Source organism: Engystomops pustulosus, unplaced genomic scaffold (assembly GCF_040894005.1).
Source record: "Engystomops pustulosus unplaced genomic scaffold, aEngPut4.maternal MAT_SCAFFOLD_442, whole genome shotgun sequence".
Lineage (NCBI taxonomy): Eukaryota > Metazoa > Chordata > Amphibia > Anura > Leptodactylidae > Engystomops > Engystomops pustulosus.
Genome location: NW_027285321.1, coordinates 50722 through 64061, shown reverse-complemented (window position 1 = coordinate 64061; position 13340 = coordinate 50722). Strand labels below are relative to the sequence as shown.

Sequence of the window (13340 nt, the reverse complement as noted above, 5' to 3'; positions counted from 1 at the left end):
TGGACCAAGCATCTCTGCTGCCTGCCCTGACTACCTACTTGCCTGATCACGAGACTGTCACCTCCTAAGGTACCTCAACCTCGGCTGCCACCGCGGGGTAGTCGCACCTGTGGAACGACCCGTTGGGTAAGACCATCCCGCTTTGCAGTGGGCTCTGGTGAAGACCAGGTGCCACTTAGATACTGGTCCCAGGTGTTGGCTTGTACCATCTCCTGCGGTGACACATGGCATACTTAGCTACATAGTGGGCACTCTTCGATTCTAGACAATAAAGGTTACTACACGTAGGTAGAAAAATGATCACCAGTCTAAGAGAAACGGGAGAAATCTCTGTCTACCAGGTGAAATAGTCTCCAGGAAAGCAGACCAAATCCGGTCACCGGGCCAGCAAGGGTCTGATAGCGAAGATTAACATGTAACAACCTCTAACGACATGGACTATATACCGATCCCCCCCTAAAATGAAATAGGTTGATGTTGTTATAAGGACACCTAACTCCAGAAGTCTAAAGGCCGGAGCCGAATTTCCATTTGAGCCATTAACATTATATAAGTCCTGTGTATCCCCGAGATCATCCTCTCAAAATCATCTGTCGGCAGACACACCTCCTGAAGCACGACAATATTGGGGGCGCATGCATTTCAGTTATAACTTTAATGTTTTAAAGAATAGGTTGGGCACAAAACAACACTAGGCATGATATAAGTAGATAAGTTTTATACTTCTGGTAGGGGAATCCGCCACCACCTTCAAAGCTCTACAATCTGCCGCCTGAGGCGAGAGGCTCTTCTTATCCGATGGCAAATGTAGCCCGGTAAACAGTTGTCTTGGAAAAATAAAAACATTTGGAGCACGGCAAGGACCTGTTAACACTGACCATTACAGGGAAGGACATGCCTGGGATATTACACATTGATTGGTGTTTATTTGGATGAACCTTTTAAATAAACTGATACATCTTTAAATTTATCGTTATACGTCGTCAGAGCTTCACAGGGGAATGAACTGCTGACAAGGACAAGGTGATATATAAAATGTAAAAGCTGAAATCCCCTAAGAAATTGATTATCGTTGGTACATATACAGAGGTAAATTATCCACATGTTCATTGCTGATGATTGACCTGAATACCTACCCATGTATCTGAACTTCTAAATAAATATATATGAAAAATATAACATATCCTACAGACATCAGCATCAAGGACGCACCTCAAACAAGAAAATCCAACAATAGCTAACTGAACTGGTCACATTTCTTACACTATGAACATTAACATGGCTTCTCCCCCGTGTGAGTTCTCAGATGTCTGACAAGATTTGATTCCACTGTGAAAGATTTCCCACATTCAGGACATGAGAACGGTTTTTCCCCTGTGTGAATTCTCTGATGTCTAACAAGATCTGATTTCACTTTAAAACATCTCCCACATTCAGTACATAAATGTGGCCTCTCTCTTATGTGAGTTATGTAATGTTTTAGAAGATCTGCTTTCCCAGTAAAACTTTGCCCGCATTCATTACATGAAGAGGTCTTGACCTTTGTGTGAGTTTTCAGATGTCTAAGAAGATAATTTTTCCCAGTAAAACATTTCCCACATTCTGGACATAAATATGGCTTCTCTCCTGTGTGAGTTCTCTGGTGTTCGACAAAATATGCTTTTCCGCTAAAAGATTTTCCACATTCCAGACACGAAAATGGCTTCTCCCCTGTGTGACTTCTCAGATGCACATCAAGTTGTGATTTACGGATGAAATGTTTCCCACATTCTAGACACGAAAATGGCTTCTCCCCCGTGTGAATTCTCTGGTGTACAACAAAATTTGATTTATCATTGAAACATTTCCCACATTCATCGCACGAAAATGGCTTCTCCACTGTGTGAATTCTCTCATGCTGAACAAAATGTGATTTATGAGTAAAAGATTTTCCACATTCAGAACATGAAAATGGCTTCTCCCCTGTGTGAGTTATCTGGTGTTCAACAAGGCCTGCTTTGTACCTAAAACATTTCCCACATTCAGAACATGAAAATGGCTTCTCTCCTGTGTGAATTCTCTCGTGTATAACTAGTTGTGGTTTGTCGCTAAAACCTTTTCCACATTCTAGACATGAAAATGGTTTCTCTCCGGTGTGAAGTTTCTGATGTCTAACAAGATGTGGTTTGTCGCTGAAGCATTTTCCACATTCTGGACATGGAAATGGTTTTTCTCCAGTGTGAATTTTCTGGTGTTTTACAAGGCATGACATATCGCTGAAACATTTTCCACATTCAGGACATGAAAATGGCTTCTCTCCTGTGTGGCTTCTCAGGTGTCTAATAATATCAGATTTGTATTTGAAACATTTTCCACAATCTGGACATGACAAGGGCTTTTCCCCGGTGTGAGAGCTCTGGTGTTTTAACAGTCCTGAAAAATGGCTGAAACATTTTCCACATCTATTACATGAATACAGCTTCTCTCCTGTGTGAATTCTCTGATGTTTAACCAGATCTGAATTATCACCGAAACATTTCCCACATTCATTACATAAAAATGGCTTCTCCCCTGTGTGAATTCTCTGATGTACAACAAGATTTGATTTCTTACTAAAACATTTCCCACATTCTGGACATGAAAATGGCTTCTCCCCTGTGTGAATTCTCTGATGTACAACAAGCTGTGATTTCTTACGAAAACAATTCCCACATTCTGGACATGAAAATGGCTTCTCCCCTGTGTGACTTCTCTGATGTTGAATAAGATGTGATTTCCGACTGAAACATTGCCCACATTCATTACATAAGAATGGCTTCTCCTCTGTGTGAATTCTCTGATGTTTAACAAGATTAGATTTCTGAGTAAAACATTTCCCACATTCGGGACATGAAAATGGCTTCTCCTTTGTGTGAATTCTCCGATGTTGAACAAGATTTGATTTCTGACTAAAACATTTCCCACATTCATTACATAAGAATGCCTTCTCTCCTTGGTGGATTTTTACATATTGATCCAGATTTGATTTCTGGGTAAAATTTTTCTTTTCTTCTTTGTGACTTTGAAGATGAATGAGATTTGCTTCTTGACCAAGAGGCTTCTCACATTTTGGACCTAAAAACTTCCTCTTATCTCCATGATTTCCCTCCTCTGTGGAAAGATGTGACTGATTATCTTCTACTTCACCACAAGGAGATGAGGGGGGACGTCCATGGGAACCTCTTGTACTTTCATCTCCTGGAAAAATACAGTCAAGAAATCAATATTGGAGACATATTGGTGGAGTCAGAATTAGTGTTGTAAAATGGGCCCACTCTGACTCCATAAACATAAAATAAATTATAAAAATGGTGAAATTCCCTTTAAATGTCTCTTCTATTCCGGATCTTAGGATTTAGGTGAGGGGGTGAACAACATTTATTGGCCTAAGGGTCGCACTGTCATACTGCTCAACTTTGAGGGGCAGCATCGCTAACCAGCACCCTAAATGCACCAATGACCACAGTAAAGCAATAAATATCACCCCAGCAACCAAATATTGCATTTAAAACTAGAAAATAAAGCCAAGCCCACTGACATGCTGGTGTGCGCCCCCTCTGGCAGGATTCACTCTTCTTTGGTCTCCCTATGCCCTTGCTTTTATGAAAAAAAAGGCTTTAAAAATTATGCAAAGATGTCTGAGGGGCTCCAAGCTTAATAGGCTAATTTGCATAATTTTTAAAGCCTTTTTTCCATAAAAAAGGGAATATGAAGCTAAAAAAAAGGATTCTCCCAGAGACAGGTAAGTGTGCTTGGTTTACAATTTTTGATTATGGTGGTAGATTTTCTTTAAACTGTAAGCTTGAAATATTTAGGGGCGCAGTGTGGAGATGTGTTACATGGAGCTGAAGACATCTAAGGGTAAATTCATCAGCTGGAGTAATTGTTAAGAAGATCACTGTCTTGTCACTAGAATTCGAGAGACACCATACTATAAGGGGGCGCTTTGAATGCTACAGCATTGGGGTTGTGTGTGTGGTGGGGGGGGACAGTAAAAGGAGACCTAGGATATCATAGACAAAAAGCTGCACTAGAGATGATGAGGGCAGGGACTTGTCATTTTGTAGACTCCGGGTCGGTAATGAGAGGTTCTAGAGGTGCGGTTTATTTGTATAGTATGACAAGAGAGAAGTGGTGTTGTCGATAGTCAGATATGACAGAGAGAAGATGGATGAGAGTGAGATATATAGGTGTTGTCGTAGTCAGATCTGCAGAGAGAAGAGGATGAGTGAGATATATTAGTGGGTTACAGATATGGCAGAGAGATGGATGAGGTGAGATATATTAGTGGTGTTCGTAGTCAGATATGACAGAGAGAAGATGTGGGAGGTGATATATATTAGTGGTGTCGTAGTCAGATATGGCAGAGAGAAGATGGATGAGGTGATATATATTAGTGGGTGTCGTAGTCAGATATGACAGAGGAGAATGGATGAGGTGATATAGGTTCGAGAGAGAAGATGGATGAGGTGATATATTAGAGTTGATATATTAGTGGTGTCGTAGTCAGATATGGCAGAGAGAAGATGGATGAGGTGAGATATATTAGTGGTGTTGTCGTAGTCAGATATGGCAGAGAGAAGATGGATGAGGTGAGATATATTAGTGGTGTTGTCGTAGTCAGATATGACAGAGAGAAGATGGATGAGGTGAGATATATTAGTGGTGTTGTCGTAGTCAGATATGGCAGAGAGAAGATGGGTGAGGTGAGTTATATTAGTGGTGTCGTAGTCAGATATGGCAGAGAGAAGATGGATGAGGTGAGATATATTAGTGGTGTCGTAGTCAGATATGGCAGAGAGAAGACGGATGAGGTGAGTTATATTAGTGGTGTTGTCGTAGTCAGATAAAGCAGAGAGAGAGTCTCAAGGGGTTGTGGATGTCTCGGTGTCTGAGTTTCCTAAGTGGGTGCATTAGCTTGTGGTCTGGAGGAGCAGATGAAGCCAGAAGACAGGAGAAAGGGAGTAAGATGCAGTCAGATAGAAGAGTAATGGCTGACAGGTTACATAGAGAACAGAGGCAGGAGAAAGTCAGGAAGGCAGATATGTGTGAGTGAGGTGCTAGTAAAGCTTCTTGCAGTTGATCCAGGCCATCTTTTATTGGAGTAGTCAAAGAGCAGGGTGGGGGAACTACTCCCACTTACCCAGGCCAGGTTTTGGCAAACAGATAAAGCCAGGAAGCTCAGATGAGCTGGGGGGGGGGGTGTTTTTTGCAGTCTGATATACTGCATAAAGAGCTGGTGTGACAACCAAGAATCTGCAATAGGCTGAGTTTTTTGTTATATGCTGAAGCCAGTGATTTTGTCTTGTTAAACAGTTTAAGAAAGAAGTAAATCAGGCTCTTTGTGAACGACCCATCACTTCGTCACTACCACCTCAGAACAGTGCAAACATCTCATCATCAGTTATACACACCTGCTCTGTCCTCTATAATCAGGAAGGTCTCCTCTTACCTGGTGATGTGAGGGGCTGGTGGTCCTCCATCATGATGTCCTTGTACTGGTCCTTGTGTCCTTCCATATACTCCCACTCCTCCATGGAGAAATAGACAGTGACGTCCTGACACCTTATAGGAACCTGACACCCACAATGACACAGTCATCACCCAGACCCCTCCCTTGTGTTATTGTACAATGTCCCAGCATTCCCGGCAGCGCTCACCTCTCCGCTCAGCAGCTCAGTGATCCTGGAGGTAAGTTCTAGGATCTTCTGCTCATGTATCAGTGAATGAGGTGGAGGCTCGGTGATGGGGCTCTGGGTCCATCCTCCTGACACACGGGGGGTCACACACTCACCAGACGACTTCTTCACTACTGTGTAATCCTGTGTATGGGGAGACACTGATCACTACATAGATCCTAAGAATCCTTCACCTCTCCAGTCATTTCCCGCTGTTATTCCTAGAGATAAGAGCCGTGTCCTGGGAGACTCTCACCTCTCCGGTTATCAAGGAGATCATCTCCAGGGTGAGCTCCAGGATCCTGGCCGCCATCTGCTCTCTGTCCTTCTCCCGGATCCCTGGTGGATCATTGATGGAAAGGATCATTGTCTTTAAGAGAAATTTTTTGGACTCCTATTGAAAGTGAAGAAAAATGATTAAGACTAAAGGGAAAACTGTATTTGAAGCTCTTGTGTACATGAGATATTTGATTTGACCAAATAGTAATTATACAGGACCAGGGAGGGCTACGGAGCCAGTGAACTAGTAACGGTTAAATACCGTCACTATGCAGTGCAATTTGTTATGCATAAAACAAGCCATCACACTGTTCTTTACATTAAAAAAATAAAAAAGTTAAAGATTTTTGAAGGCCGGGAGTGAAAAATGGAAAAACAAAATGAAAAAGGGGTTAACCCGTTTAGGACGCGGCCAGTTTGTACGTTCATTTCACAGGTCTCTTCCTGTGGTAATTTTTTAACAGATCTAAGTTTTGTTTTGAGATTGTTTCTCGTGACCCATTGTAGAATTTTGCTGATTGCTTATGTTTTTTTGGGGTAAAAATTAAACAATTTAGTAAATTTAGTAAAGTAAAAAATTTTTTTGAGTTTATGGAGAAAGAAAACTTTTGACACTTGTCTTCTTTTTCTTTCGATAATTTTTATTAAATGTTTGGTTATTTTTTTTATAGATGTTAGAAGTTTTATAGTTTTTATAGAAACTTCTCAGTTTAGTTTCATTTAGTTTGGCAGTGCCCTATAAAGGCTTATGTAGTATAGACCCCACAAGTAACACCATTTTATGAATGTAACGGCTCAAACTATTCCAGACAACATTTGGGAAGCATGTTAACCCCTTAATTGTATCTTAGGAATAAAATAAAAATGGGGTGGAAATGTTAACATTTCAATTTTTTTATAAAAATATCCTCATTAAGTGGGTATTAGTGGTTAACATACACCCCAAATTTTTGGGCTGTCTCTCCTGAATACGTCAATACTTCACATATTGATGTCAACTGCTGTTTCAGCACACAGCGATGTGCAGAGGGCAATTGGTGCTATTGGGTTTTTGGCGGCTGATGACACCATTTTGGAAACCTTCCATCTCAAAGAATTTATCTAGGGTTGTAGTGAGTCTTTTACCCTGAAGGTACTGGTCCAAAATTAATACAAAATGAAAGGTACAAAGTAAAAATTGAAATTTTTCATCAAATATATGCCATTTTAATTTGACTGCGATCCATAAATAAGGATGAATCAAATTGGTCAGGCGACGTGGGTGGGAAGGCAGGGGCGTAACAAGAGGGGTAGCAGCTATAGCAGCTGCTATGGGGTCTACAGTGTCAGGGGGCCCCTGGCATCTGGGGTATTGGATGTAAATATGCCTATGTGTGTATAGGTGATATGTATATGCTGTATGTCTGTGAATATGATGCATGGGTGGACCACACTATAGTACAGTAACTGCCCTCATACCGACTTACAGTGCTAGTGTGAAGAACGGTAGGTGTGCTGAAAAGAAGAAAGGAAATATGAGACAGGGACATGGCCGTGGTGCTGCAGGGAGAGGACGTGTTACATTGTGCCTGATACAACTTCCTCAGCTGTTAGCAGGTGCCAGGGTTTGCAGTGTATTCTTATAGGCCACAATAGTGCCGTCTGAATGGAGAGGTCACACAAAGTTTAGGCAGCAACTTAAGTTCCATTAGATTCTTCTTAACCCACTTCACTCCCTCCTCGTCCTGTTCTAACTCTGAGTCCTCAATGATGGATGGGAGCTCGGCCAGAAGTGCCCCCACCAGAGTGCCCTTGTATTCTCTTATTTTCTATCACAGCCTACTGGTGGAAACAAAGATGTTATAATATCCTTATAGTGGGGAACCATCTGGGTGGCCACACAGTAATCGGCATTGTTGACTATATATCAACTAGCAAGTTGTTGTGCACTGGAGCATGTCATGGCTTATGGGAGCCACACTGCCCAGAGGTCAGGGCAAGCTGTCCTCAGAGGGTCGTGTCTCCTTCTCCATATGCCACCAACCACGCTCCAGTGACACTTGTCAACTGCATTGGGTGCCAACCTGCTGTGAGGAAAACTCCTCCTCCTCCAAAACTTCCTCATGACTGGACAGTGGAGTAACTGGCTGCTACTGCTCAAGCAACCCACCCTGCGAGCCACATGTGGACACCTCTTCATCCTCTACCGCCATTATATCCTCCATCATGGCCTCAAGTGTTTAATGCAGCAGGCAAAGGTTGGGGATGGCAGCGCTGACGATAGCATTGTACAAGCCACACTTTCTTTCCACAACCTGTTGGTGCGTGACAGGGTTGACCTCCCGAGAAGTGTGGTGGCGGCTGGAAATTATGTATTGTGAGACAACCACTGCCATAATATTCTTAACACTCCTTGTCTCCACCAGTCATAATGGAAACTTTTCAAAGACCAACAATTCCAGGACCAGGGATAGTGAGCGAGTTGGGCCAAACTTACACTTTCTTTGTTTGGGGGATGGAAGGCTGAACCATTCTCTAGGATGGTGTGGAGAGGCTTGGTGATGTTGGTCCTACTGGTGGTGGCAGTGATGTCACATCCTCCCCTTTCACAAAGGCAGGTGGCTTTGTCACTCTGGGGGTGGTGTAAAGGGCGAGACAAACAAAGTATCAGAAGGAGCCACAGGTGTTTCCACGTTTTTTGGTATTTGAAAACCTGCAGGTTTTGTTTCCAGGTACCTGCTCTTACATCTGGTGCTCAAATTCTTCACACTTTTTTCCCGCTTGAGGAACTGGAAGCAATCTGGCAAATGACCTGTGTTTGGTCTTCTCCATATTGCTTAAGAAAATGCCAGTGGGATCCTCTTGCCCCGCATTTGTGGGTGAGGGGCAGGTGGATGGACAACAGAATCCCAGCTAGGAGAGTCATCATGGAGCATGTGATGTAGTGGTATATTAACGGGGAGTGTGGGGATAGATAACATGTGCATTCAACACTACACAGAACACCCTATCCCACATGTCCATGCTCTTGGTTATATTTATGTATATGCTACTTGGGTTGGCTTCTGACCCGAGTTAATCATATTAAGGACCAGGCTTTTATCACAGAAGGGCTAATGGCGGGATAAACACTGTAAGATCTTTGCTTCACTGCAGATGGAGGTTCGTGTGGAGAACTCTTGATCCTTTCCTGTGTCCTGAAGCCGTGTTACCAGGAAATGTCTGTGAAATCCGTAGTTAATTGACCTTGTGCATCCGGCATGTGACATTACAGAACATTAGTGACTGCTTCATGACTGGCGGCCGGGAGGGCCTGCATTTTTAGCAAAGTTGAGCAAATTGCAGACAATATGATAGAGCTAGAGCCACTGTTTGCAAAGCAATTTACCAACTAGTCTCTCCTTTTTGGACAATTGTGTCCTACAAGAACAGGCTACAAAGTTGTATCAGGCACAGATGTAACATGTCCTCTCCCACATTCGCAGTTCTCGTCACTGCGCTGTAATACAGGATGAGTAGTCCCTCGCCGTTACCGTCACTGCACTATAAGAAGGTATGGGAATACACACGCAGTTCTTCATACCCTGAAATAAGGACATTTAAAATGTATATCTGCCCCTCGCTGTCCTTATAGCAGCCCGTTACTATCCTTATAGCAGCCCCTCCCTGTCCTTATAGCAGCCCCTCGCTGTCCTTATAGCAGCCCCTCGCTGTCCTTATAGCAGCCCCTCGCTGTCCTTATAGCAGCCCCTCGCTGTCCTTATAGCAGCCCCTCGCTGTCCTTATAGCAGCCCCTCGCTGTCCTTATAGCAGCCCTTCGCTGTCCTTATAGCAGCCCTTCGCTGTCCTTATAGCAGCCCTTCGCTGTCCTTATAGCAGCCCTTCGCTCTCATGCATCGAGGGCTTTACGTCCACCCACCACTTAAACTGATCATTTTATTTTAAGTCCTTTCCTAACCGATTTTTGGCAGGATAATGCCCTGTGATTACCCACATTTTGCAGCCCTCTTCTTCTTATTACACCCCTTTTGCAGGCATTTTTAGGTCAACAAAGCTTGTTCGAGTTTGGACAGGTTCACTCAACACTAGTTATGACCCGACACAGAGAAAATAAACACCACCATATACACTCACCGGCCACTTTATCAGGTACACCATGCTAGTAACGGGTTGGACCCCCTTTTGCCTTCAGAACTGCCTCAATTCCTCATGGCATAGATTCAACAAGGTGCTGGATTTTGGTCCATATTGACATGATGGCATCACACAGTTGCCGCAGATTTGTCGGCTGCACATCCATGATGCGAATCTCCCGTTCCACCACATCCCAAAGATGCTCTATTGGATTGAGATCTGGTGACTGTGGAGGCCATTTGTGTCCAGTGACCTCATTGTCATGTTCAAGAAACCAGTCTGAGATGATTCCAGCTTTATGACATGGCGCATTATCCTGCTGAAAGTAGCCATCAGGTACTCTGTGGCGTTGCACCAAGGGGCCCAAAGAGTGCCAAGAAAATATTCCCCACACCATGACACCACCAGCCTGAACCGTTGATACAAGGCAGATGGATCCATGCTTTCATGTTGTTGACGCCAAATTCTGACCCTACCATCCGAATGTCGCAGCAGAAATCGAGACTCATCAGACCAGGCAACGTTTTTCCAATCTTCTACTGTCCAATTTCAATGAGCTTGTGCAAATTGTAGCCTCAGTTTCAGCAGTTTCTGAAATACTCAGACCAGCCCCTCTGGCACCAACAACCATGCCACGTTCAAAGGCATCAAATCACCTTTCTTCCCCATACTGATGCTCGGGAGAACTGCAGGAGATTGTCTTGACCATGTCTACATGCCTAAATGCACTGAGTTGCCGCCATGTGATTGGCTGATTAGACATGAAGTGTTAACAAGCAGTTGGACAGATGTACCTAATAAAGTGGCCGGTGAGTGTAGATCCTCCACGTAAGTTAGCGTAAACGGTTCTCAATGCAGTATCTCGCACATTGGGTGTGAAGAGATGCAATCCACATCTTGTTGAATGTCTGCTGCTTGAGGTAAGAGACTCAACTTGCCTCATGGCTAATGCACCTGGAGAGGGTTAGTTACAAAGATGAATAACATCCATCTATAGAGGATATACAGGAACCTCAGCTCCATCTACCTGATGATCCAGTGGGACATTCTCCTCCAGTTCCTCTTTGATATCTTGGGAATCTCCAGGACTGGGACATCTCTCTGGTTCCTGTGTAATATCTGGGGAATCTCCAGGACTGGGACATCTCTCTGGTTCCTGTGTAATATCCCGGGAATCTCCAGGACTGGGACATCTCTCTGGTGGATTTCTCTGACTGGATCCATCTATAGGAAATATACACAGTGACTGATACATTGTCTATATGTGATGATGAGATGATGGAGGAGGAGGTGACCTCACACCTGCTCTGTCCTCTATACTCAGGAAGGTCTCCTCTTACCTGGTGATGTGAGGGGCTGGTGGTCCTCCATCATGATGTCCTTGTACTGGTCCTTGTGTCCTTCTATATACTCCCACTCCTCCATGGAGAAATAGACAGTGACGTCCTGACACCTTATAGGAACCTGACACCCACAATGACACAGTCATCACCCAGACCCCTCCCTTGTGTTATTGTACAATGTCCCAGCATTCCCGGCAGCGCTCACCTCTCCGCTCAGCAGCTCAGTGATCCTGGAGGTAAGTTCTAGGATCTTCTGCTCATGTATCAGTGAATGAGGTGGAGGCTCGGTGATGGGGCTCTGGGTCCATCCTCCTGACACACGGGGGGTCACACACTCACCAGACGACTTCTTCACTACTGTGTAATCCTGTGTATGGGGAGACACTGATCACTACATAGATCCTAAGAATCCTTCACCTCTCCAGTCATTTCCCGCTGTTATTCCTAGAGATAAGAGCCGTGTCCTGGGAGACTCTAACCTCTCCGGTTATCAAGGAGATCATCTCCAGGGTGAGCTCCAGGATCCTGGCCGCCATCTGCTCTCTGTCCTTCTCCCGGATCCCTGGTGGATCATTGATGGAAAGGATCATCTTTAGGAGAAACCTCTGGGAGTCCTGTATGTATAGAACCTGAGGAAACATGAGAAGAACTAAGAGCAAACTCTATATGAAGCAATTGTGTCCATGACATGTGTGATGTGACAGATGGGGATTCTCCAGACACTGGAGGGGAGGTCACTGGACTGAGGGAGGAGTGATGGCGCTGGACTGTGCCGCTCCTCACTAATAGCACATACTGGACCCCACATGGAGGGACCTGGAGCATGCTGGGAGTTGTAGTCCCTCCATATAGTGTGTGCTCCTGGAGCATGCTGGGAGTTGTAGTCCTTCCATATAGTTTGTGTGCTCTCCTGGAGCATGCTGGGAGTTGTAGTCCCTCCATATAGTGTGTGAGCTCCTGGAGCATGCTGGGAGTTGTAGTCCCTCCATATAGTGTGTGAGCTCCTGGAGCATGCTGGGAGTTTTAGTTCCTCCATATAGCGAGTGTGCTCCTGGAGCATGCTGGGAGTTGTAGTCCCTCCATTTAGTGTGTGTGCTCCTGGAGCATGCTGGGGGTTGTAGTCCCTCCATATAGTGTGTGCGCTCCTGGAGCATGCTGGGGGTTGTAGTCCCTCCATATAGTGTGTGTGCTCCTGGAGCATGCTGGGGGTTGTAGTCCCTCCATATAGTGTGTGTGCTCCTGGAGCATGCTGGGAGTTGTAGTCCCTCCATATAGTGTGTGTGCTCCTGGAGCATGCTGGGAGGTGTAGTCCCTCCATATAGTGTGTGTGCTCCTGGAGCATGCTGGGAGTTGTGGTCCCTCCATATAGTGTGTGTGTGCTCCTGGAGCATGCTGGGGGTTGTAGTCCCTCCATATAGTGTGTGCGCTCCTGGAGCATGCTGGGGGTTGTAGTCCCTCCATATAGTGTGTGCGCTCCTGGAGTATGCTGGGAGTTGTAGTCCCTCCATACAGTGTGTGTACTCCTGGAGCATGCTGGGAGTTGTAGTCCCTCCATATAGTGTGTGTGCTCCTGGAGCATGCTGGGAGTTGTAGTCCCTCCATATAGTGTGTGTGCTCCTGGAGCATGCTGGGAGTTGTAGTCCCTCCATATAGTGTGTGTGCTCCTGGAGCATGCTGGGAGTTGTAGTCCCTCCATATAGTGTATGTGCTCCTGGAGCATGCTGGGAGTTGTAGTCCCTCCATATAGTGTATGTGCTCCTGGAGCATGCTGGGAGTTGTAGTCCCTCCTCTGGTCACTTACCTCTTCTCTCCTCAGTGCAGGACACTCTCTATGTTACACACGTCCTTCTGCTCATCCATTAGTCATGTGACTCGGGGAGAGTGATGTCACTGGGGGGCGGGGCCTCCT

At 44.9% G+C, this 13340-nt stretch overlaps 1 protein-coding gene across 1 annotated transcript; it reads right to left on the bottom strand.

Annotated features, from left to right (window-relative positions):
* Positions 1–661: 661 nt before the first annotated feature.
* On the bottom strand, positions 662–13340 carry LOC140111389 (uncharacterized). Its single transcript, XM_072132369.1, has 9 exons — positions 13233–13340; positions 11911–12060; positions 11637–11798; positions 11429–11552; positions 11116–11312; positions 5953–6090; positions 5679–5840; positions 5471–5594; positions 662–3216 (listed from the first exon to the last, which is right to left on the bottom strand). The coding sequence occupies exons 2-9, from the start codon at positions 12019–12021 to the stop codon at positions 1274–1276; spliced, it is 2961 nt and encodes a 986-aa protein (XP_071988470.1). The 5' UTR covers positions 12022–12060; positions 13233–13340; the 3' UTR covers positions 662–1273.